The 23,280-nt window shown below is 40.6% G+C and overlaps 1 protein-coding gene across 6 annotated transcripts in view; it reads right to left on the bottom strand.

The window, feature by feature from the left end:
• ANKS1B (ankyrin repeat and sterile alpha motif domain containing 1B) overlaps positions 1-23,280 on the bottom strand; it is a 324,701-nt gene that overhangs the window by 235,196 nt on the left and 66,225 nt on the right. For all 6 annotated transcript variants that reach the window (XM_083462878.1, XM_083462889.1, XM_083462890.1 and 3 more), the window contains 2 exons: positions 22,043-22,183; positions 244-409 (listed from right to left, as the gene is read on the bottom strand). In XM_083462878.1, coding sequence (XP_083319004.1) covers positions 244-409; positions 22,043-22,183 — 307 coding nt within the window. The remainder of the gene's footprint in view (positions 1-243; positions 410-22,042; positions 22,184-23,280) is intronic.

Raw genomic sequence — 23,280 nt, 5'->3', positions numbered from 1 at the left:
ATTAACTCTGGGCATTCAATGGGAAATGCTGGCCTGGGAGGAAAGGGAACCACGAATCAGATGAAGCCAGCATCCCCTGAGATTCCTCATGCACAGAGAAGGGAATTTGTATTTGCTTCCCACTGCGGGCACATAGTATCTATCCATCCGTCAAAGAAGTGCATAGCACATTATTAATCAAAATGTGTGCACCACATAATGGTAGAATGCACTGATTATAAGAGAAAATACTACTGCATTTACCTGTCTTTGAGGAATGTCCTCTTGCTATTTCTAAAGAACAGGGCTTCTTTGTAACTGTCGTATCCAGAAAATCACAGAGATCATTCTCATTTTCTACAGGAAATGCCTCAGAAGCAGCAGATGGCACTGCTTCCAGTGTATAACTCCTCTTCTTTGGAAAGGACTCCTGAAATAAAGAAATATAGCTTTTTAATTTTAAAAAATGGCCCTTCTGAAGACAGCAAAAGTGTGTAAATGAGTGTGTGTATGAGTGAGTGAGTGAGTGAGTGAGTGAGTGATGTTAATAATTGGAAGTTCTTCTAAAAGTACCAGATAAGGAAGCAATTATATACATGCCTATTCAAAGTCAGAAGTAAATCCCATTGAGTTCAATAGGGCTTAATCTCATATAATCCTATGCATATCTAACCAGAAGTATGTCTCATTGAGATAATTCTGACTCTCAGATAAATGTGCATAGGTTTGCCGCTTAAAAATACTGCATATTATTTTCCTTTTGGAAATAATTTGTAGCAATTGTTAAAATAATATTTTCCCTCAAAAAGGAATTCAGGGTTAATTCTTATAACAAGGATAGAAAAACCAGCTAGCTGTCCAAACATTATCATGAACATTATTATTGTTATACTACATTACATTCTTAAAGATCATACTATATTATTTTTACAGTAGTGTGCACAATGCTTTATGTAGTTCCATATGCAAAAAGTTCCTACCCCCAAGAAGCTAAATTTGTAGTGTAGATTTTGACCATATGGAAGACAACAGAGGGAGGGGGGGAAAACTATGTTAAAATCTTTTCGCATGTTTCGTTATTCCTACATCCAAGTAAAAAGTGATATTTTCCCAATATTATTGACAGTTTGTAAAGGTTATTTCCTCAGCTGATATAAACAGGACTTCTGGGCAACAATGATAGAACAGGGTGGATACAGCACATTTTTAAGAAATCTGTTAGCTGTTGTCTTATGATTGAGTAATATACCTAAAATCAAATCCTGACTTTCATTAGAGTCTAATTTTAGTCAATTAGAGATGATTCAGCCTTCAATCTCTACAAACTAATCTGAAATGTCAGAGCTGTCCAAGTTTACATGCAGAATAAAGCTGTGCTTATGACTGTATCAGTTACTTAGCACTGAACAGTTGAAACAATAGCAAAAAGCTGTATAGTGTGTCCTGAATATTGAAAGTGTTACCATTAATAGTGCTCTAGGGCAGTGGGTAAGAATCTGGGTCCCCCACTAGGATGGACCTAGTATAATCGGCAGTGGCGTAGCGTGGGTTGTCAGCACCCGGGGCAAGGCAAGTAATTTGCACCCCCTAACCCGTGGATTTGCGCCCCCTAACCCTAACCCCCAGATGTTGTGCCCGGTGCGGCCGGCCCCCCCTGCACCCCCCACGCTACGCCACTGATAATCGGGCCACTAGATGTTTAAATCACTAGATGGCCCTAACCAAACAACATCCTCTGAGTCCCCATCTGCAATATGAGCACAGTGATACTAGCTTGCCTTACAGAAGTGTTGCAAAGATTATGTATGGGATATAATCTCAACAATCATAAAAATGTTAAGTATTAAAATAACTATGAATTGTAAGAAAAATTAGTCCCTTTTTCTGTTCTGAACCTACTGATGATCAGTTTTATTGGGTTCTAGTACTGTGGTATGCACATTCTAGTTGGAGGGAGGGAGGGAAAGTGTCTCTCCACACCATTCATAAGTGTCAGTCATTACCATACAGTATTAATAATCATTTTTTAAAATAGCCTATCCCAAAAAACCTTTAGACTTTCTTCATAGGGAATGTGCTCCACACCCCAATCATTGTGGGGTGTGGTTGTTCTTTTCATAGCTTTTCTAATTCTATTTTCTTTTTGAGATGCCTGGGACTGTACACTGTATTCCATGATTATGGATTTATATAAGTGTTTTCCAATACCAACATCCCCCCCCAAAAAAAATCTCTAGCATGGACTTTGCATTTTTCACAGCTGCCACATATTGGGTTGACATTTTCATTGAGCTACCTTTGGTAGCTGTTATAAGTTCAGATCCAATGTATATGTTATGGATGTGATTGAGCAACTAATGTGTTTTTTAAAAAAACTACCACTGTGTACATTCATCATACTTCATGGAGAATGTGCATAGGGTCTGTCCGTGAACAAGAAATTGTGCACATTTCTTAGTCAATATACATATGTTCCAACATGCCTTAAAGAATATGCAAATCTCAACGGGATTGTATACATTCTCGGGACATTCTAGATAATTTCCAATGGGCCTTGAGGGATGTGCATGCTCAACTATTTTTGCACACTCTGTGTGCAATATGCACAATATGAAGATTTCTCAGTAAACGTGTTGCAGACTCCTTTCTGCAGTACATGTCTGCTGTAATGCACTTCAGACACTCAACACACATTACTCCAACATATATACAAAGCAGAATTTTAAAAATAAATATGCATCACTTCACTTTACACTGATTTGCCATTTTTTTGCCCATTCACTTGTTCTGACAGATCCTTTTGGAGCTCTTTACAGTGTGCTTCAGTTTTCCCTTTTCTGAATAATTTGCTCTAATTTGCAAACCCAACCACTTCACTGCTCAGCCGTCCACTCCAGATAAATAGCAAGCGTCCTACTACAGAAATCAGTGGGTGAAGCTTTTCAAGGCAGAGGCAAGATCACATGCTAATTGCTGCTGATCAAGCCCACTATTCGAGGCACAGTAGGAAGAACTTCAAAACTGGGAGGGAAGTTTAGAAGTAACTTATTTAAAAACAATACACCTCAAAGCTCTGGGAAAGCAATAATACTTTAAACAAATTTGCCCAGAGTCAGAGCACGCTATGGATAAGAGGCACTACATTTCAGTTACTAAGGGAAATTAGCAAAAACAACTAGTCCTATTCTGGGTTCAGAATAAAGTTGTCTAATGCTACCAAAATGGCACTGTGAAATAAAATGGTATTACAGCTTGAATGGTCAAAATGCAAACAAACAAACAGAAACAATATGCAAATCGAAACATTGCCATCCTTCAAAATACAAACCATTCTGAATTTTGCAATGCAGTTCTCCAGTGAACAAAAATACTTACACTCAGGTGAAGTGTGCATAAAAATGCATATATTGGTGAAAACAACATACAAATATGCATTATATTAGGGGGAAATTGTGTTGCAAACATGTATATAGGGCAAAATTGCACACAAATGTGTATATTAGGAGAGATGAATTTTTTAAAAATTCACAAACTGATGAGGAAATGTGGAGAACTGAAAGACTGGAAAAATAAGAAACGGAAAGAGATTTGCCAATTACTAATCACAAAACTACACATGGGGGGCTCATATGGTTGCTGACGTAGAGCAACCTCCTAAACAGACACTCTTTAATTCACTTGGATGAGTTCCTGTTTCTACTCAAGAATCTTCCCATCTTTTCAGTTCTTATGAGAAACATCACCAGAACGTGTATGCTGACACCTAATATATTCAAGTGTGCAAGGGATCCTTTGTCTCTGTCTGCCCTCTGCCCGAATTAAGTCATACCCTTTGGCTAGCCATCCCCCAGATTTCATCTTACAGAGGATCACTGAACCATGCCTGAAAAGAACTCCTGTTGGACTGTTAATATAAGCAAGCATATTACTAAGGCTACACCAAGGCCTGGGGCACTCAGTCTATATGGTTCCTGAAAGCACTCACCTGGAAGCAGAGATGAGCCAATGTGAAGGAATGTAACTTAATAGCTAAATTTGGAAGTGCAATGTGGCAAACTTAGAGAATAAAGCTTGCTTTATATATATACATTTTCTAAAGTGACCAAAGTATTTTCACTGCTTGTTAACATAGGATGCAGTCCTAAACACACTAGCTTGTAAGGCCCATTAAACATAATGTGTCTTTTATTTTATTTTTTAAATAAACATGCTATAATGAGAATTCCAGCTTTAAGACAACTTAAATCATTCTTTTCCCCAAAGGAAGTATTTTCTGCAGCTTAAATATTTGCATACTCTTTTTTCCATCAGAACTGGACAAGATGAGCTCTCTTATCTATTTTGTAGTATCTCATAATCTCTAGAACAAAATACAGGAAAAACTCTGCATACCAGCACCTATGCAACACCAAGTGACCATGACACTCTACTTCGACTCTGAGATAATGGAATAGAAATACAAGCCCACCACCATCAAATACACATATGGGAGAGGGAGAGTGAAGAGTTAACTTGTCTGCACAATACCCCTGTGAAGGCTCTTATGATAAATACATTTTGCAGTTTAAGATCGCATGATAACAGACAGGTTGACAGTGCTATCTATAGCTAGGTATTAAAATTGGGAGTAAGTAAAGTCATGTGCATAAATCTGATTAGGATAACAAGGCAATTTTCCAAAAGCAGGTTCAGTGAAGGTATGTTTTTTGGGAGTGACAATAATAGCTTTGTAACACAGAGAGCAGCCCTCTATGTACTGACTGCAACAAAATATTTCAGGAAAAAGGAGTTAGATTGTGGTAATTCAGAGGTTTAATTTGAAATCAAGCTGGATTTAAGTTTGTTGGTGTCTCCTGAAACCTCTCACATCGTGGATGCTGGTTCATATTATGGATTTGTGATCTGTATTATTCTATTGGTACTGTTGCTGTAGGTTTGGCTAGAACAATAAACTTATATTGTTTTGTAATAATAAAAGGGTTGAGTGAAAAATTACCTGAAGGAGCATCTCCACCCCCATCATTCAGCCCAGACACTGAGATCCAGCTACGAGGGCCTTCTGATGGTTCCCTCACTGCGAGAAGTGAACCAGGCAGGGAACCAGGCCGAGGGCCTTTTTGGTGGTGGCACTCGCCCTGTGGAATGCCCTCCCATCAGATGTCAAGGAAATAAACAACTGACTTTTAGAAGACATCTGAAGGCAGCCCTGTTTAGGGAACTTTTTCTGTTTGGTGTCTTACTGTGTTTTTATTTTTTGTTGGAAGCCACCAGAGTGGTTGGGGCAGCCCAGTCAGATGGACAGGGTAAAAATACAGTAAAACAACATCAACAACATTATATGTCATATAATTTCTAAACTTCTTCATAGCTGTTACCTCATTTTGTTCATATAAGCAGGTAAACCGCCAATACAGCAAAATGTTCCTTGAACCTGCAGTGCTATAAGCCCCAGGACATCAGAGAACAAGGCAGAAGAGACTTCCGTGGAATAAGTTTAATTGAACAAACATCCACAGGATTGCTACGTATGCCGCAGAAGTGGGGCTGCTGGGCTACAATCTGTACAAGGTTTCTATCATTTGACAATTGTTCTTTTTAATCCTCTGGAAACATTTTTGAAGTTGCTGAAACAACTAAATGAAACTTAGTTTAAAAAGAGCACATACATGTGCAAGTTCAGACAACCAGATTTTAAGAAGATGAAGGCCTGGAAGGAATCATTTGTACATTTTCTCACCACCATTTTAGGGTTACCAAGGGCATAAAGGATGACTTCAAGGTCTGGCTTGCCTTCTTGCCAAATTTTAGAGCAGTGTTCTTCTGATAAGATTGACTCAATGTGGAAACAGATCTACAGGCCCAGTACAATGTGTCTGGAAGTCTAGCCTTCAAAATCCTTTATGTGGCTGCTGGTGTTCTGGCAGGTGGCCTAGAAATCACTAGGGATCTTACATTCATTTATTTGTTTTCCATTCAGTTCTAGCGGCTATCTGTATCTGGCAGGGAAGTGGGGAATTTAGGAACAAAAATATACAATTCTAGTGTGACAACCAGGCAATGTTGTAGGTTATAAACAGTTGGTCTTCCCAGTCTGAGAGGGTCATGCAGCTTGTAAAGTAATATGTGCTGATATGCTTGTCGTTTCAAATCTCTTTTTCAGTTTGTCACATTTTGGGGAGGACAATGACATAGCACATGCCTTTTATTGCTTTCAGAATAAAGAGGTACATAATTTTGTACCTCTCAGCTGTACCTCTCGACGTTTTGAGCAAACCTCATTGCAGAGAGTGTTACATTTGGTGTCTGTCAATGGCATCCAAGTCACTGCAGAGGCAAGCAATTTTATTATCAAAATGCCTAGCAAACCTGTCACAGCAGGCTTCTGATAGCTGCTGCAACTTCATTCACTGAGGAGATTAAACCCTCCAAATAATGCTAGTGGACAACTATTTGAGGACACACTGAGGCAGCAAATTAAACTGCACCATCTAGTCTGGTTTTGTGGGATCGGTTCCAGCTTTTGAGACCTGAGAATGTGGATAAGGTACTTGAATGAATAAAATGAATGAATTTGAGGAGCCAAGATGGGGATGGCAACGGAGAGAGCAGCCTAGTCAGACTCTCCTGCTTTCAGTTAAGCTTTTAAGTAGTTTTTAGCCACTTCTTGGTTTTAAACTCACAGTTCTAACGTCTTACCAGCTGCTTTATCACCTCATCGCTTCTCTTTGCTTTTAGTTTATTGTTTTATTGTTTTACTGCTCAATCTGTCCTATTGCAATAACGGATGTCTGATGAAGCCTGTTGATGTGAATGACTTGCTGTTTTCTCTACTGGCTAAAAACTTGGATTAATACATTGCTGCGGAGACTTGGTTCTGGCTTGGATAAGGTACTTGCAGAAGTCCTGCTGACCTTGTGCCATCGCTACCCTTACCAGTTTTGACATTCTCTGCTCTTCCTAGAAATTAAACACAACTCCCAACTCCTTTGCAAGTATACTAGATGCAATAAAGAATGTAGAATCACGCAAAAGCAAGGAGAAGGAGAAAGGAGAAGGGAGAAGGGAGAAGGGAGAAGGGAGAAGGGAGAAGGGAGAAGGGAGAAGGGAGAAGGGAGAAGGGAGAAGGGAGAAGGGAGAAGGGAGAAGGGAGAAGGGATAAGCCTTGTCCAGAAATGGTCATAGTTGACATATCAGCAGAAGATGGTAAAAGACACTCTTACCTACTGTAGCCTCCAGGAACAAATGAGAACCAAAAAGCATCACAGATATGTATCTGCTCCATTGGGGGACTGTAATCCCATCTAGAACAACCAAATTACCCAGTTCTTGAACCACCTTCCCACATAACCTTCATCCACAACACTCAGAAGTAACAGAGAAATAGAACTGGGTATCAATAGCATACTTGTAGCACCATGTTCCAAATCTCCTAATTACCACTCCCAATGGCTTAATATAGATACCAAACAGCACTGGGGACATGATTGCACGCTGCTCTCTTGCTCTTAACAGTTTTCTGCTAAGCAAAGTGAATATTGACATTGCCAAGTTTAAATGGGTGGCTGAAAAGGAAAACAAAACTACAAGGGGAACACTTTCACTGTTTTGTTCTTATTAAAATTAAGAAGAGGCACATTTGCTTAAACTCTTACATATAGTTATGAGCAGCATGTTACAGCTCAGTTTGTTATCCTATCATTTCTATGTGCATATTTAGGGAATACATTCCACATCTGCTTTTTTATTTTAAAAATATGTGTGAGAAACATAATGCAGTTTTCAGTCAAGTCATCTGAATATTTTGATCAATCTTTTATGCTTCTCAACAAATACAAACAACTATTATTAAATGGCTAGAAGTAAAATAAGAATAAGCAGCATAAGCATTTCTTCTCCTGCAAAGAACCTGTGCATGTAATGGGGGGGGGGGAAGCAGAGCTGGGGAATAATAGGATGCTGAATTATCGAGCCATAAGAGCTTTAAAGTTAGGGAGGGTGACTTTCCCAGCATTTTATCTTCCTAATGCATGAGAATTCTGTTCTTTGTAAAATCAAGACAATTTGTCATATCAATATGATATTTGAAACAAGGAATCTATCTAGTAAGGGGTATATTTGGACCTAGTTCCAAAAAAAACCTAATGAAGGCTGGCATATTCTGACTTCATTCCAAAAAAGTCTAATAAAGACTGGCAAAATCATAGCAGTTTAAATTTTTGGTGGTGAAGAGCAGCCATTCCACATCTGTAACCCCCCCCCCCTCTATCTCCACAGCACCAAATCATATCTAAATCTTTTCATTTGGGCAATTTAAATTATGGCAGAAATTCAAGGATATTGCCAGGGCATGCTTTCTGTCAACGTAGTGGAAATTAATTGTTATAAGGTTTTAAGTTCCTATTTGAACCTGTCATTTAACTAAGGGCAAGTATTGTCACCCATGTCTCTTTGGCAGATGGAAGCCTCTCTGGTGGAACCCGCACCCCAAAATAAAAATAGTAATTTTGTCACCAGGCTCTAGCAGTGGAAGACAGTAGATGGGGGAAGGAAGCTGGTACATCTGTGTGTGTGTGTGTGTGTGTGTGTGTGTGTGTGTAAAAGAGAGAGGGAGATGCAGTATAAGAGTGTGTTTTGCATATGCTGGTACAAGTGTGTGATCTGCTCTTGCATCTGTTTGTACATAACTGCATCTGACAGGCTGCTGAGTTCCCCTCAGCCCAATTATTATATGCAATAGGCTATTATACATCTTTTCACAGATGTATGTGTGATGTATGGCTACATAAAGTCAAAGGCCACCTAACTCTGACCCTCTGTTTTTCTTTGAGTTATACAGTAGAGATACATTAGTAGTCAAATGCTATACAGGTGGTGAGCATTTTGAGTGCATCCAATTGAGGCACTATTAATGCACACAGAATCGTAGAATTGTAGAGTTGGAAGGGACTCCAAGGGTCATCTAGTCCAACCCCCTGCAATACAGGAATAAGCAGCGGGCTCATACGGGGATCGAACCCACAACCTTTGCAATATCAGCAGCCACCTGGACCAACTTTCCAATCTGGAAGGAAAGGATTTGTGCCTTAATTTGTTTTAGGGAAAAACAATTTCCCTATTATTGGATTTTCAGTTTAGGGGTAATAATATGATTTAATCTTTATTTAAATTGTGAATGAACAACAGATATCAGAGCTATGCAAGTTTTCTGATCTACTATGCTGACTGAACGGGGCCACCAATCATGCACAGCACCTTCCTGCCAATCTTCTGCAGTCTCAGGAAAGCAACAAGCACAGGAAGTTTATGAAGTTGCTGAGAAACATCCAGATATGCCTCGTGAGATACATTCCTCATCACGGGTCAAAATCCACGTAAACTTGCATTAGATGATAGCAACTTTGGCAAAACTATCCCTATTTATAATTACAAAGTAAAGCAAATGAAATACTAAACTGATAACGGCATTAACGTGTAATGTCAGAATAGTGTAGGTGGGTTGTTGTTTTTTAAGCCAAGATACTGCCCACTCATATGGATAGCAGGAAGCAGAGACGTGGAGCCACTGCATGAGCCCTGTGATGCTCACAACCTATACGGTATGGAAACGTTGCCAACAAACATTGCCTTGTGTTCACTAAGGAGGGGTGATGGTTGATCATGCACAACCTTTCAGTTCAGTTTCCAGCTCTGAGTAGAATGTATGTGAAGGCTTGATAGGCATATCTAGGCAGCTTGATGCATGACTGTAAAACATGAGGGGATTGTGGTGTCATAGACTGCTAGGCAGGGATTTACTTTGCTTAGCCATTGCAAGGAAGAAGTTCCATATATCTGCTACCACGCAGGGTAGGCTTCCTGGCTGTGGTGCCTTCCTACCAGACTTGTGGTTGCCCTTTGTCTGAGAATCTCCCTTGTGTGCTTTTCACAACAGTGTTCTCATGATCGCAAGGAATGCATCATTTTTTCTTCTAAGAAAATGACATAATTAAAAAAACTAAAATAAAATTCATTATAAAGTCTGCATGTTTTTAGAAAAAGAAATGTGTCTCCTTCCTTTAAAATGTAATTAAAATATTTCTATTACTATGGCAACATAAATAATAAATAGCTCTGTGCATAGCTTAGCAAATAATTAAAGAGTAATATTCAGTTAAAGTATTAGCATATTAGCGGTTTAAAAAAAGAAAAAAGAAATAATCATGTTAGGGCATCATAAACCTTGAGTCGATAATAAGATTATACTTCATGGTACTTTTTTTGAAGCTTATTATCTGCTATTATTAGACACACAGAGACAAGGCAAAAGGCAAAAGCTTCATTTTTGGTATTTCAGAAATATGATACCATAATATGGTTTACCATATTGATCAGCTGCCACCACTGTTTTCTCAAAATGATAAAAATGTTTTGTGACCATATGGAAACAATCTGTAGGGCTGTACTGCAGAAAACAAGTTTGCCATATAGAGCAGTCTCCATGCAGATACAGTTCTAAATGGCTTCCACACAGCAGTCTTTCTGTGCAAAATGGGTTTCAACCATGGGTGAATCATATTAATGATGCTTGGAAGCAGAGCAATCCAAACCAAGGCCAGGAAGATGTGGAGTGGTGGATTCACTGCTACACTTGAAGCCTTGCCGGCTCCTGCCAATCAGGATAGGGAGATTTCCCCCCCTTATTTTTTGCTACATCAGTTCCAGTCTGGTGCTGCTGCCCCAGTGGATTTAATGTGGCTATGGCAGTAAACACCTACCACCAAACACCCGATTTCAGTGCTGACTGTTGGCCACCATTTGGGGAAGAATGTGATACTTGAGATTTCTACCACAGTGTCCCCTCACCCAGAGGCACACCTCTCCACTAGTGCCAACATTCACCACCCTAACACACAGCCCTACCATCAGTATTGGGAGATTAAGACTGTGTTCTAAGTAAGCAAAGGGGCACACCTCATTTCCTATAAAAGTACTGACAATTGAGTGCTTTTACATACTCCCTTGAAAAGAAGAAGCGTGATTTGAGTGTATCCCCAAACAGTCAAGCTACTTTCACATCGCCAACAGTTAGAATTTGATGGGACCTTTGACACACCTTATCAGCATGGCTCGTATGTGCTTAAACAAGGCTCCCAGGAGAAGATGTTGTGGTGGAAAAACAATGCTGAACTCCCTAGTGCTGTAGCATTTTTTAAAATATTTAGTGGGAAACTAGTTTCACTATTTACTTAAACCTTTAATAGCCCTTTTTCTAAATAATTCATTGACTCTGGTGGCACGCAATAAACCTTTTTATAACCATCAATATAAATAAAAGCCAAGTAATAAAATGACATAATAGCCAAGCAGAACAACAAAAGCAGGTATATAGCAAAGCACAGCCAGTAGCCTGAAGAACAGCAAAGAGCTATGTGTGCTAAGTGGATTCCTGCCCCCCCCCCCCCCGTGCAACTAAAAGTATTACTGGACAGCATTTTGAAGGTATTTAAAAAATCATAGCACAAGATGAATTAGCAAGCAAAATTTTATCTCTGATCAACCATAGTAACCCAATACTACTTCTGAATCAATGATATATATATATTTTTACTTCTCATCTCTGATTAGAACTCACCTAGAATACACAGACCACTTTACTGGTCCAACAATATCCTACAGTGGAGATGGAATGCTAGCGGCAACGGGGGTTTGGGGGGGGGGGTGGATTCTAAAATGAATACCATATTGCATGACTTAAATAATTTACTGTGTATCCTGAAAAACAGTCATAAGACATCACTGGTTGGAGTATCTTTTTTGTTGGTATAAGTGAGAAAATTGGTTGTCATTTATGTTGCTCAATGATAAAAGTTTTAAAGCAAATTGAAGGAAATTTTCTCTGTGTGGTACGTGATCTAATTTATGTACTTTACAAGGAAAAGAACGTGGGCTACCTGTTTCACAGAGAAATACGAGACAAAATTACATTTATTTTAGGATAACCCTTACTAGCTTATTTCCCTGTTAAATTGCTAGCTACTGCATTTATTATGATAATTACATTTGTTGAATTACTTGCTCATCTGCTGTTTCTGCCAACAGCAGCATCTCCTCATGCAGAAGCCAATCAGCAGGAGAGCTAAGTACAAAAGTAACCTCTTCCATTATTTCCAGCATATCCTTTGTCTGAAATCTGGCAAACATGCTGAAGTAGAATGAAAGCCATGGTACTCTCCCTTAAATTGATTAAAATGGACTACTATATTGGCAAGCCATAATATCCATATAAACTTCAAAGTGTACACTGTGAATTCTTGACTTTACAGTAGAATTTCTAACTGCTAGGTAACTGAAAGTTTGGGAGTCTTTAAGAGTATACCACCCACACATTCAAGCAGCTACTGAGCAACAGAAAAGGGCACTATGTATTCTACCCTGAAGGAATCAGCAGGCAATGATTATACCCTGCTGAAGATTGAGGGAAAATCAGCATAGTGAAAGAGACCTGAAATTTATTTTAGTGCTTCCTTATATTGATTGTTACTTTCCAAAGAAATTAAGCCAACCATTTTCCTTCATTTGGTACAGTCTGTGATTTATTTAACAGTTGGACATTCCTGATGTAAAGCACATATTCCTTCACCCCAATTCCCCAGCCAGTTCCATTGAAATACTGCTTCCACTCATTGCCAGAGCTAGCTGAGCAGCTTCCTGCTAACTAGTTCCTAGTTTGGACGTACCAAGTGCTCTACAGTGCCAGACAGCTAAGGTGTGGAGCCAGGTAAGCAGGAATCTGCTCATCTGAGTTCCAAAGCTCAGAACTCCTGTACAACTGTGAGTTCCCAAAGCAAACCACATATAAAGTTGCATTTTCTATATGTTCTGTAGAATTCTAAATTTAAAAGACATCCCCCCCAAAAAAGAGAGAAGAAAGCTTGGTAAGAATTGAATATGATCCTTACTCTCCAGGAATCATGGAATGTTGAGGACAATTGCAAATAAGTAAATAACAGTAGACATGGTGGTGGCAGAAAAAAATGATCTAACTGAGCCCCTGACAGCTTATGGAATCCTGAAGATGCATATCTTCAGTGGAAAAATCCAGTTCTTTGTGAGTCTAAATTTGGTATAGGCTTTTTTGGAATATAGTGTGTGAGGGCGGGGGGCTTTCTATTAAACCTTGGCAAGAATCTCATTCTTGGAATAGTTGGCCAGCTTATTGCTAATGCCCTAAGGTAAGGTAACAAATGAAGTGGCTCTGCACCAGAGGGCAAATGGGTGGGGCCCCCTCTGTCAACTAGCTGGTAATTAGAAGAACAGAATCCAGAGCTGAGGTTGTGAGAGCTAGAAGCTAGAAGTGGGCTGCAGGGTAGACATGCTTGATTTCTGAAAGGAATCCAATGCTGTGGCATTACTTTCTATGATAAGTTACATGCTGGGCTTTGAGTTGGATTGGGGGGGGCTCCTTTTCAGACTTTTCAAGTAATCAAGTTGTTTTGTTTCGATTTGTGTGTGCATGTACCAAATTTCCATTTCCTAGCTAGCATTAACTATCTGTGTAAGGACATATGCAAATGCATTCTTTCAGAAACGGCTAATAATCAGGTTCTCTTGGTTACAAGTGCAATTTCAGCTTTCTGAATCATATGGAAATACTTTTATCCATTTGGGGATATTCACATCTTCCATTTCAATGGGTTTATAAATATGCTATTTTCAGATTTCTGTTGGAATCGCTGTGTTTTGTACTATATATGCATGCAAAACAACACCTTTCCAAGTTATGTGGGAAGTACTGTGACAATTTGGTACCACAGCGAGCATGTTAGTGAGACCCAACTCTTTAATACTAAGCAATTGAGGTTTCATTCAGCAAGCATAAGAATGTGTATCTGGCAGATACTGGAAATGTCCCTAAGGCTTGCTAGGGATTGTTGGCTGCATATACACCATACATTTAAAGCCCACTCTCACCCACCCACCCACCCCCCAAATAATCCTGGGAACCCTAATTTGTAAACAGTTCTGGGAACTGTAGCTCTGTTTAGAGTAAATGGCAATTCCCAGAATTCTTTGATGGAAGCAATGTGCTTTAAATGTATGTTGTATATGCAACCATTTTTTCTCTGGTATGAATCTGCCCTCCATTCCATCCTGGTTGCCTTCTAGTTTAACTTGGATATTTTTTTAAATTAATTGCACAACTGCGGTTGGGTGTAGTTTTCAGTTCATGTGTATGAGCCCTTCCCCATACTGATGTGCCCACAGATGTATTGATTAAACTACAAAGCAAAAAGGAATCATGATGCAATCACACAATCCCATTACGATTCCTTTTTATGCTGTTATTTAGCAATGCACATCAGTAAGTGGTGAGGAAAACTATGCCAACCAATGCATACTCAACTGTCTGAACAAAGTCCAGAAATAAAGAAACAGATGAATGGATGATATCTCACTTATCATTGCTGTTCTAACAAGATCAGGTAACGCTGAAACCCCAAATCCAGGATCAAATTTGAATTGGTACAATATTGTAAGCATTCCTAATTATAGTATGTGAAAAAGCAACAGAACTCCCAGAGCCCAACATTCTATTTCCTTAGTTACAAAAAATTTCCCAGTTAACAAGTGTTTCAGATAACTGTTCATTCGCTGGAAGATATAAAATATAAAGCAGGGTTGTTTCAATTTCAAAGATTTTGTTTAAAGATTCTGCTATTAAAATGAATGTGTAATCATTAGGTGAATGACAGTTTCTGAGGCAATAAGATACCTTATAAAGTAAATAATTAAATTCACTATTTTGTATTTGTTAACATCCAGGAATCCACTATCTAGTTTTCTTGATTCTCACAAACCTGGCCTTTTTTGAAGTTGTTAGAACTCAATCAAAAATGTGTGCTGCTGTTAAATCAAATCAATGACCAACAAATTTATCTTTGGCTGTATTCCCTATGAGTAAAAAAATAATCTGCACCTGCCAGTTTGACAGACATATGGCAGACATATCAGTCAATGACCTAGTTTCCTTATATTCCATGTAAATGGAACTGTCATCATAATGGACAATTTGCAACATATACAATGCTATACTTTTCAAATACGTATGCTAACCCAAATATATTCTGGAGGTGCAGGAGATTTGTTTCTTTTGAAGACAGGCATTTTGTTCAGTTCACAAAAAATGTATCTTAAAGAGGTATGGTGCTGCTGTTCCAGCAGCTTAAGACAATTAGAATGAACACAGCTTCACTTGTTCCAATCTTGCAACCCAAATATTTTGCTGTCCTCTTCAGTTGTTAGATCAGGAGTGTTCCTACAACTCTCAGTGCTTAACATTAGGAAATGAACTGAATGCTGTAGTCCGATGTAGGATAAACCCAGCATTGAATTTTACTTGATTTTAGCATTAATTTAAGCATGAAATATCTGTGAGGAACTGTTGTAGCTAGAACTGAGAATCTATTGTTCTATGCACTAAACTATTTTCCTATTCAATAAAATATTCCTGAATACTGAATTGGCTCCACACATCCAAGCTGGTCATTGGCTTTACTCACCAGGAAGGGTTATAAAATCTTCCTGCGCTGGCTGGGATTTTGCCTGGGCAATTGTTGCTAGTGTTCTTTTCATTGCCTCCAGTTCTTGGTTTGTTTGGTGGTTCTGGCATGCTCTTTGGCAACTGCCCATGGCTCACCTGTGACAACTGCCTATGGCCTTACTTTTCAGAAATCAAAAAGTTATTGCATAATAATTTTAATAATAACTGTGCTGTTTTGTATAGAAGGTATAAAGCTATGACATTTATGCATGATGTGGTCATTAACTTAATCACTAGGTACATTTTTGTAAGTGTCTTTGTTACAAATTATAAGGGGAAGATTTACAGTGAACTGAGATGTCGAACAAAACTCTAGAATAAAAAATCAACATAAAATGGTGTCTTTTCACTAGTAGATTCTTTAAAGTCTTGTAACAAAAATCACAAGCATTTAGAAACATAGGAAGCTGCCTATGAAAACTGACTGGCAATGGGTCTCCCGGATTTCAGACAGGAGTCTCTCCGGTCCATACCTGGAGAGGATGGTGATTGAACCTGGAATCTTCTGCATGCAAAGCAAGTGCTCTGCCACTGAGCTACAGCTCTTCCTCCTATGTTTTTGTCTAATAAAGCTGTTCCACCACAAGCATCACCAAAGCAAGTCCACACAAGTGTGGCAGAATTATCTAGCTCTAATGCAAGCAGCTCTCTTGCACTAGACTACTAGAAAAACAGATACTCTTGCCATTCTCTCTAGGAAATTGCCTAGGGCCAGGAAGTGAAGGCTTGGCTTCAGTATAGGCTGAGTGAATTCCACCCTCTTGCTTTGGAAGATCTGCTGTCTGGAAACTTCCCAGTGCAGCACAACTTAAGTTTAATTCAAATCTTTCAATCCATAGGAAAAAAATACCTTTTACCATCTCCATCACCTAAGCATCCAACCAAGGAATAATTTTGATTCCCCCATCCTCTTTCTCATTGTTGCCTAGCCTTTTATTTTAGCATTTCACAGTCCAGCCAAAATCTCTCCCTTACTGTAGGTTAAGGTGTCATAAGAGAGACTGTATACTTTGCTTGTTTTATTTATTATTTCTCCACCAATCAACAACAAAGCCACTAAGGCTATGAACCAAAAGTGCCTTTTTAATTAATATTGATTGGGGGAAGGATTGTCAAGTGCTCCTTAAGAAGGGCTTTAGTCATCTGCTAAAAGCTCCTGTTGCTCGGTCCCAGCATCTGCCAACCTAGCAGTTCAAAATCACATCAAAGTGCAAGTAGATAAATAGGTACCGCTCGGGCAGGAAGGTAAACGGTGTTTCCGTGCACTGCTCTGGTTTCACCAGAAGTGGCTTAATCATGCTGGCCACATGACCTGGAAAAACTGTCTGCGGACAAACGTCGGCTCCCTCGCCAGTAAAGCGAGATGAGCGCCGCAACCCCAGAGTTGTTCGCGCCTGGACTTAACTGTCAGGGGTCCCTTTACCTTTACCACTGTATTATTATTATTATTAACTGAATTTGTATACTTCATCCGAAGAACACAGAGCAGTTCACAACATAAAAATACAAAATACAAAATGAAAAGACAAAATATATAATAAAAGAAAAAGAAATCATTAAACACCCCCCTCCCAAAAGTACATTAAAAAACCATAGAATGTTAATTAGCCAAAGGCCTGGTTACAGAGAAACATTTTTGCCTGGTACCTAAATATAAGTAATAAAGGTGCCCAGCGAGCCTCCCTGGGGAGAGCATTCCACAAATGGGGATACATGACAGAAAAGGCCCATTCTAATAGAACCGCACTCTAGGCTTCTCATGGAGGAAGCACTCAGATGATGGTTGCAGGGTCTGGGTTGGTTCGTTTGAGGAGAGGTAGTCCTTGTACAACATAATATAGCATGAAGGCAAGACGCTTAAGAGAGCAGTGCAATACTTACCTTGCTCCTAGACCAGGGGTACACTGCCACCATACTGGTAGACCAGCCACTCTATCCTAGGGTTCTCAGCCCAGGAGAGAAGGTAAAAACATATTGTTGCATGGCACCCCAATCTCCAAGCATTGCAGGATTCCAGGGGTTCCAGGTGCTTACCTGTCATGACCTGGCAGGACAATGGGGATGAGGATGTAGCCACAACTAGTACACAGCAGGGCAAGGGGAGGATGGATAAAGTACTCACAGGGCGACAGAGGACGGCGAAGGGATGAGGGTCAGTGCAGAGGAACCAAAAGAGCAGGACCCATTACCAGAGGGCCCCCCATCTCCACAAACAAAGTGGGCTCTGAGATGTAGGGAGCTGTGGGAGGTATGCTCTAGGAGGTTGAAGCAAGCAAGGGCCCACAGCCCAGCACTCTAGCTGGCCAGGTGGGGTTTGTTAGCTCTGGGAGGAGGTGTGTGATTCCTCAGCTGGAGTAGGCTCAGGACAAATGAGGATCACATGCCTCATTAAGCCCAGATCAATCAAGATTCAGGTGATAAAAGGGAAGCAGAGCTGAGGTGCTTTAAGTCACAGTTCTGCAGCTTACCCAGTCCCCCACCCTTGGCATGCTAAAAGATGATGGATTTCTAGCATGTTTAAGCTAGGATGCAAACCTCAGTACCACAGATACATTACCCAAAGGCCTTGCTCATGCTTTCCCTTGTCCCACTGCAGCACAAAGCAGCTTTCACAAAGTTATCAGAATGATTCCTCAAATGATATAAAAGTTCCTATCAAACACAAGCATGTAAAAAGCACAAATTGACAGCATTTCAAAACACACACACAGACATAATGCCAAACCTTGCAGGAAGGATCCCTGCAGCAAAGAAGCAAACAGTCCCAAAAAGCACAAGCCCCCACCCCTTGCAGTTGCTTGCATGGTTCTTTGCCTTGGAGTTTCAGAAAGTTCTCATTTCAAGTAGATTGACAGCTGCTTTGGGGCTCAAATCACAGGTGGAACTCTTCAATTTGTCTTTGGTCTTCCCTTTGGTTGTAGATCAGAGGCTCCAAACTCAAAATCCAGTCCCAGTCTCTGTGGTTGCATACTGGGCCTTAAGACACAACTGCATGATCAGATTTCCCACTGACACACTGGAGGTCCCCTCCATCTATTTTCCTCTTGCTGCCTCTGGGTAAGTCCACTTCATCCCCTGTGCCAAACTTCAAATCAAAGTTCTGCCACAAGTCCTGATCTGGAAGCACCACCTTCCGGATCAGCTGGCTCAGTTCAGTCAAGTTGGCGGTCAGGAATTCCCCTCACTGCTTACTCCCAACATCTCTCAAACACTTCATGGGCCCAAAGGCAGGCAGGCCTTTAAGTGGCTCTTGCCCCCAAAACTCATTGGAACCTGGGTGACCCTCACTGCTGGGGCCTAGGTAAGGGCTGCACCCATTATAAGGACTGGTTCCCCACCCTGCAAGGCTATCTTGGGGCACCCAAGGGACAATGTCATTGGACGGTTTTATCTCGTCCAATTCAGTAGGCACCAGCTGCTATTCTGGTGCATGCACACACGTCTCCAACTTTCCCACACATTTTTCTCTACTGCCAACCCTCAGGCGCTTGCTGATCCTTCTGCATTGTTCACACACACCTCCCAATTCCTCCTGTTGCACTTCTTCTGGCATCTCTTCAGGCACTGTTTCTTCTTGCTCATGCATGCACACCTCTTGCATCACCGCTGGCACACATGGAATGAAGAGATCCATAAGCAGCATCTCTTCACCTCCATCTTGCAGTTCACTCTCCTCTGGAGCACTTTCCTCCTTCACTGGCCTTTCCTCCTGCACCCATTCTTCTACAGCAGGCTCCCAGGGAGTGGAGAACTCATCAGCCAGGGCTCTCACCTCCAAGGAGGCGTCTCACCCACTCTGCTTGCAGCTGGTCTATTTTATCAAGCCACTGGCTCTGCTGCTGACTTTGTCACTTCTTCATTTGGTCAAGCTGCTTGCTCCCCTGTTGCTCCATTCTCTCAAACTGTTCAAGGAGTGTTGCTATTCCTCCCTCCATCATGACTTGGGCACACCTTGCTCACAGGTCTTCCCTGAGGAAACATGAATCCTACTACTGACACCAGTATCACACACCACCACAATCTTTGAGCAGTGTGAGATTCCAGGGGTTCCAGGCGCTTACCCAGCATTCAGTTTCCTTCATGATGTTGGACAAGAGAGACAGTGGTATCTTTATGATAGATGGTTTATTTACACATATACGCAACCTGAGCTTATGATGGAGGGGTTCACAGCATTAATACCCCAAGAGGGCCTTGCTTCTTCCATAGCCACAGCTTTCAATTCCTGCAGAAGTCAGGCATGGCTCTGACTGCCTTCTGAACCTGCTGCCTTGCTTCCAGTTTCTGGCTGGAAACACATAGAACTCCCGGCTTTGTCTTTTTAACTATCAGGGAGTTGAGGGAAGAAGGCCCACCCATTTGTTTTTTGGCACAGAGCCACTTCCTTTGTTACTTTAATGCCCCATATTCAGAGGGCCATTACCTCACCAGGAAGGTAGCCTGGCTATTCCAGGAATTGAATCTGTGCTGGATCCAAGAATTAGATTTGACCATCTCTAGTTGTGAAGCAGGAGATAGTTCTTCAGATCCCTCCAGGAAGAATATGGCTCCATTTACCTTTGGAATGCCTGACAATAAAATTAAAACAAATAAATATCACACCCCGAGTCTCATTCTGAGGCCTGATCCTAGTTGGGTGTGTGCATGGAATCCTTACCTACTACTCCCTAACACCATAACAGTAGCATTTACTGAACAGCATCTGGGATGGTGATCTAGAAAGGGAAAAGTACATGGGTGGGGTTGCCAACCGGTTACTGCAGCAAGACTCCTTCTCTTTGGAAAGCAGCTCAAAATACATCCAAGTAGTGTGTACAGAGTCCTTTTTGGCACCAGCACCATTGTGCACCTGCTATCCAACACAGAGCCTGTGATGGTACAGGAGCCTAGCATGTTAACAATCCCACAGATGAATAGCCATAAACATCCTTGTCACAGCTGCTGGTCATGGGGTGCACTTCCCTCCTGGCCAGAATGAAGTGGGGTATGAGATGGATTCTGTACCAGTAACTGACCTGTAGAGAGCAAGAGGAGACACAAAAAGAAAGCAACAAGCAAAAGTCAGTGGTTATAGCACAAAGTCCCTGAAACTGAATATACCATAGGTGTTTGTGAGGCAGTGAGAGAAGCAAGGAAGTGGCAATAACAATGCATGTGGTGGGGCTTCAGAAGAGCCATCTTACTGACAGTGGCATCACTGATGTTTACCTGGACAAGGCTGGGATGGTGCAGTGGTTCTGCTGGTGCAACCACACAGCCCCAACCTTGCTGTGACCCTGGCCAGGTAGCAATGCCAGTGTTTGGACATGGTGCTGCCTCAGTACTCTGACAGTGCTAATTTCTCAGCCTCTCACCCACTGACAGAGACTGTTGTGACTGTGTCCATACATCTCCCTTTGAGGTTACAGGGAAACACCAGGGCCTTTTCAACTGGAACTCACAGGAACTCAATTCTGGCACCTCTTAGGTGGGTGCCATTGCCATAGCACTGGGAAACACTAGTGGCTGTTTGTTTCTCTCCATGCCTTTGGGATGTGACTCTGCAAAGTAAAAGTGCTTGTGTTTGGCCAACAATTGCAATGATTTGAGTGCCAGATCACTGCCAAAGCAGAACTTAACTGAGTGTTTCCCTGTATGTGGGAAACACCGTTTGCTGCTGTTGTGGGGGGGAGAAGCAGAGAGAGAATGGCAGTTCAGACAAGATCCCATATTCACGTGAAACAAAGGTGGTGGGTGGGAGAAAGAAGACAGTTGAAGCAGTTATACATTACAGCATGTTTCCGCTTCTGTTACTTACCTGTGTGGAGTGCTTTCTCCATGCATCTCTAGTGGTTGGGGTGCAGTTTGGCATTCAGTGTCTGGAGTCCTGAGATGAGGAACCTGTAAGGTTCTAGGCAGAAGAGTGTTATCAATGGGCTCACATTCCTATAACTGTTCTGGAGATGGGTTGTTTTGTGCCCCATTTGTGTGAAAAGTACATATCCTCCGTAGTTTCCTACTTCCAGAGTTCGCCCCCCCCCCCAGCTTGTGAGCTCTAAGGTGCACAGTATGAGGTCAGAGATATATAACCATTTGCCACTTGCTCAATCATCTGATGAACAAAGAGGCCTTGCATCCAAGGCTGCCTCTGCAGATTAGGATTAGGATTAGTATCATTCTGTAAACCAATAAACAGTTGGCAAGGATGAGAAGACGCTGATTCCACTGACTGGATTTCCTTTTGCCTTTAAAGTATTGTTTCAGGAACAAAGAAGGTATTTAAGTATTTTTAAAAGCTGTAATTTGTTAACTTTCAGAATCAATTTGTTCTGAATGTTTTTCCCCCCGAACATTCAAGTCATCTGATGTTTAAGACATAATGTACTTTAATGTACTCCTTTATTTTTTCTTAATTCAGGTATAAAAATAAACACTAAAAAGTACAATAGAAAAAATATTACTCAACCAATGTTTTATTGTGAAGTAAAGAATTGAATAAAATACCTGAGTAAGACTAGGAAAGCCAAGATTCCTGCATCCATTACAAGGTGTCAGTGCTTCCCACAAACCTGTAGGCCCACAACTGTTTTCACCTCCATCTTCTTCATCCTCTTCTGTTGGTAACAGGTTTGTTGAGGATGATTTCTGAAGATGAAAGAGTAGCATTTCAAAAATTAAGTGTATTGTATATTTTATGAAATAAATAAATACCGGTAAGTCTACTGAAATAGACCACAGCTGAATTTGTATACACTGTGCCAGCATGAATGAATCTTCTAATGGAACTACAGGAAGTTATACTTTACATGACTGTGACATAAACATTATTTGGAATTCATTCTGATGATTCAGATTTTAAAATATTGTAACCTGTTCCACAGAGTGAAGTATGGAATTGTTTTCACTTTCAGTCTACTTAAATTTCAAATGGCATGTTGAAAAGTGCATTCAACAGTTCTTACTCAGTCTTCAAATGTGACTAACATAGAATTGATCAACAATTGTAATCGATTTAAAGCCAATTAGTTCTGTGCTTGTTGGTTAGCAAAGTGTTTGTTAATAATCTATCAGCAGATTATTGTTAATTTTATTAGTAAACTATGCAACAGTGTCCTTCCTTATCTTTAGAAAGCTTGAAACAATGCTTGAGATGAAACTTCATTTTTTTTACTTTGCGTCTACATTTTGATGCCACTTGTGTGACATAACCTCATAACTAAATTGGCATTGTATAAATTGAGCAAAAGTGTCTACAGGCACCCAATATGCCACCCATTCTTGAATTTATAAATATTCTCCAACACTTTTCAAGGAGCTCAACATTAGTAGCAAGGTTACCAGTTTCTAGCTTGCAGGGGTAATAAAAAAATAACTCAGAAAAAGAAGTCAAGTCATTGCTAACAATAAATCCTCTCAGCACATTTCTAAGGAAAGAAACAGTGCTAAGTTGTCCTCCCTTCCCACATTCTTAGATGCTCCCCATAAAGGTTTGCTGGTCCTCCTCTTTCCTGCTGTGGCTTTCTTGCTGTGGCCGCAAGAAGGATATTATTCAGCTTTATTGATAAGCAGAGAGAGATGTAATAGCAGTAACTTGGGGTTTTAAGGATATAAAAGGAGTTGGGTAGATTGCCACAGAAAGGGCTTAGCAGGAAGTGAGAAGGTGGCAGTTGGGGAAGCTTTTAGGTCAAATGTGTAATTGCATCAGTTGATATAGTATGTCCTTCTTAGATATAGCCATCAGT

This window comes from Podarcis liolepis (assembly GCF_965112155.1).
Source record: "Podarcis liolepis genome assembly, chromosome: 10".
NCBI lineage: Eukaryota > Metazoa > Chordata > Lepidosauria > Squamata > Lacertidae > Podarcis > Podarcis liolepis.
Note: the sequence above shows the minus strand (reverse complement) of the source record. Positions and strands in the feature narration are given on the sequence as shown.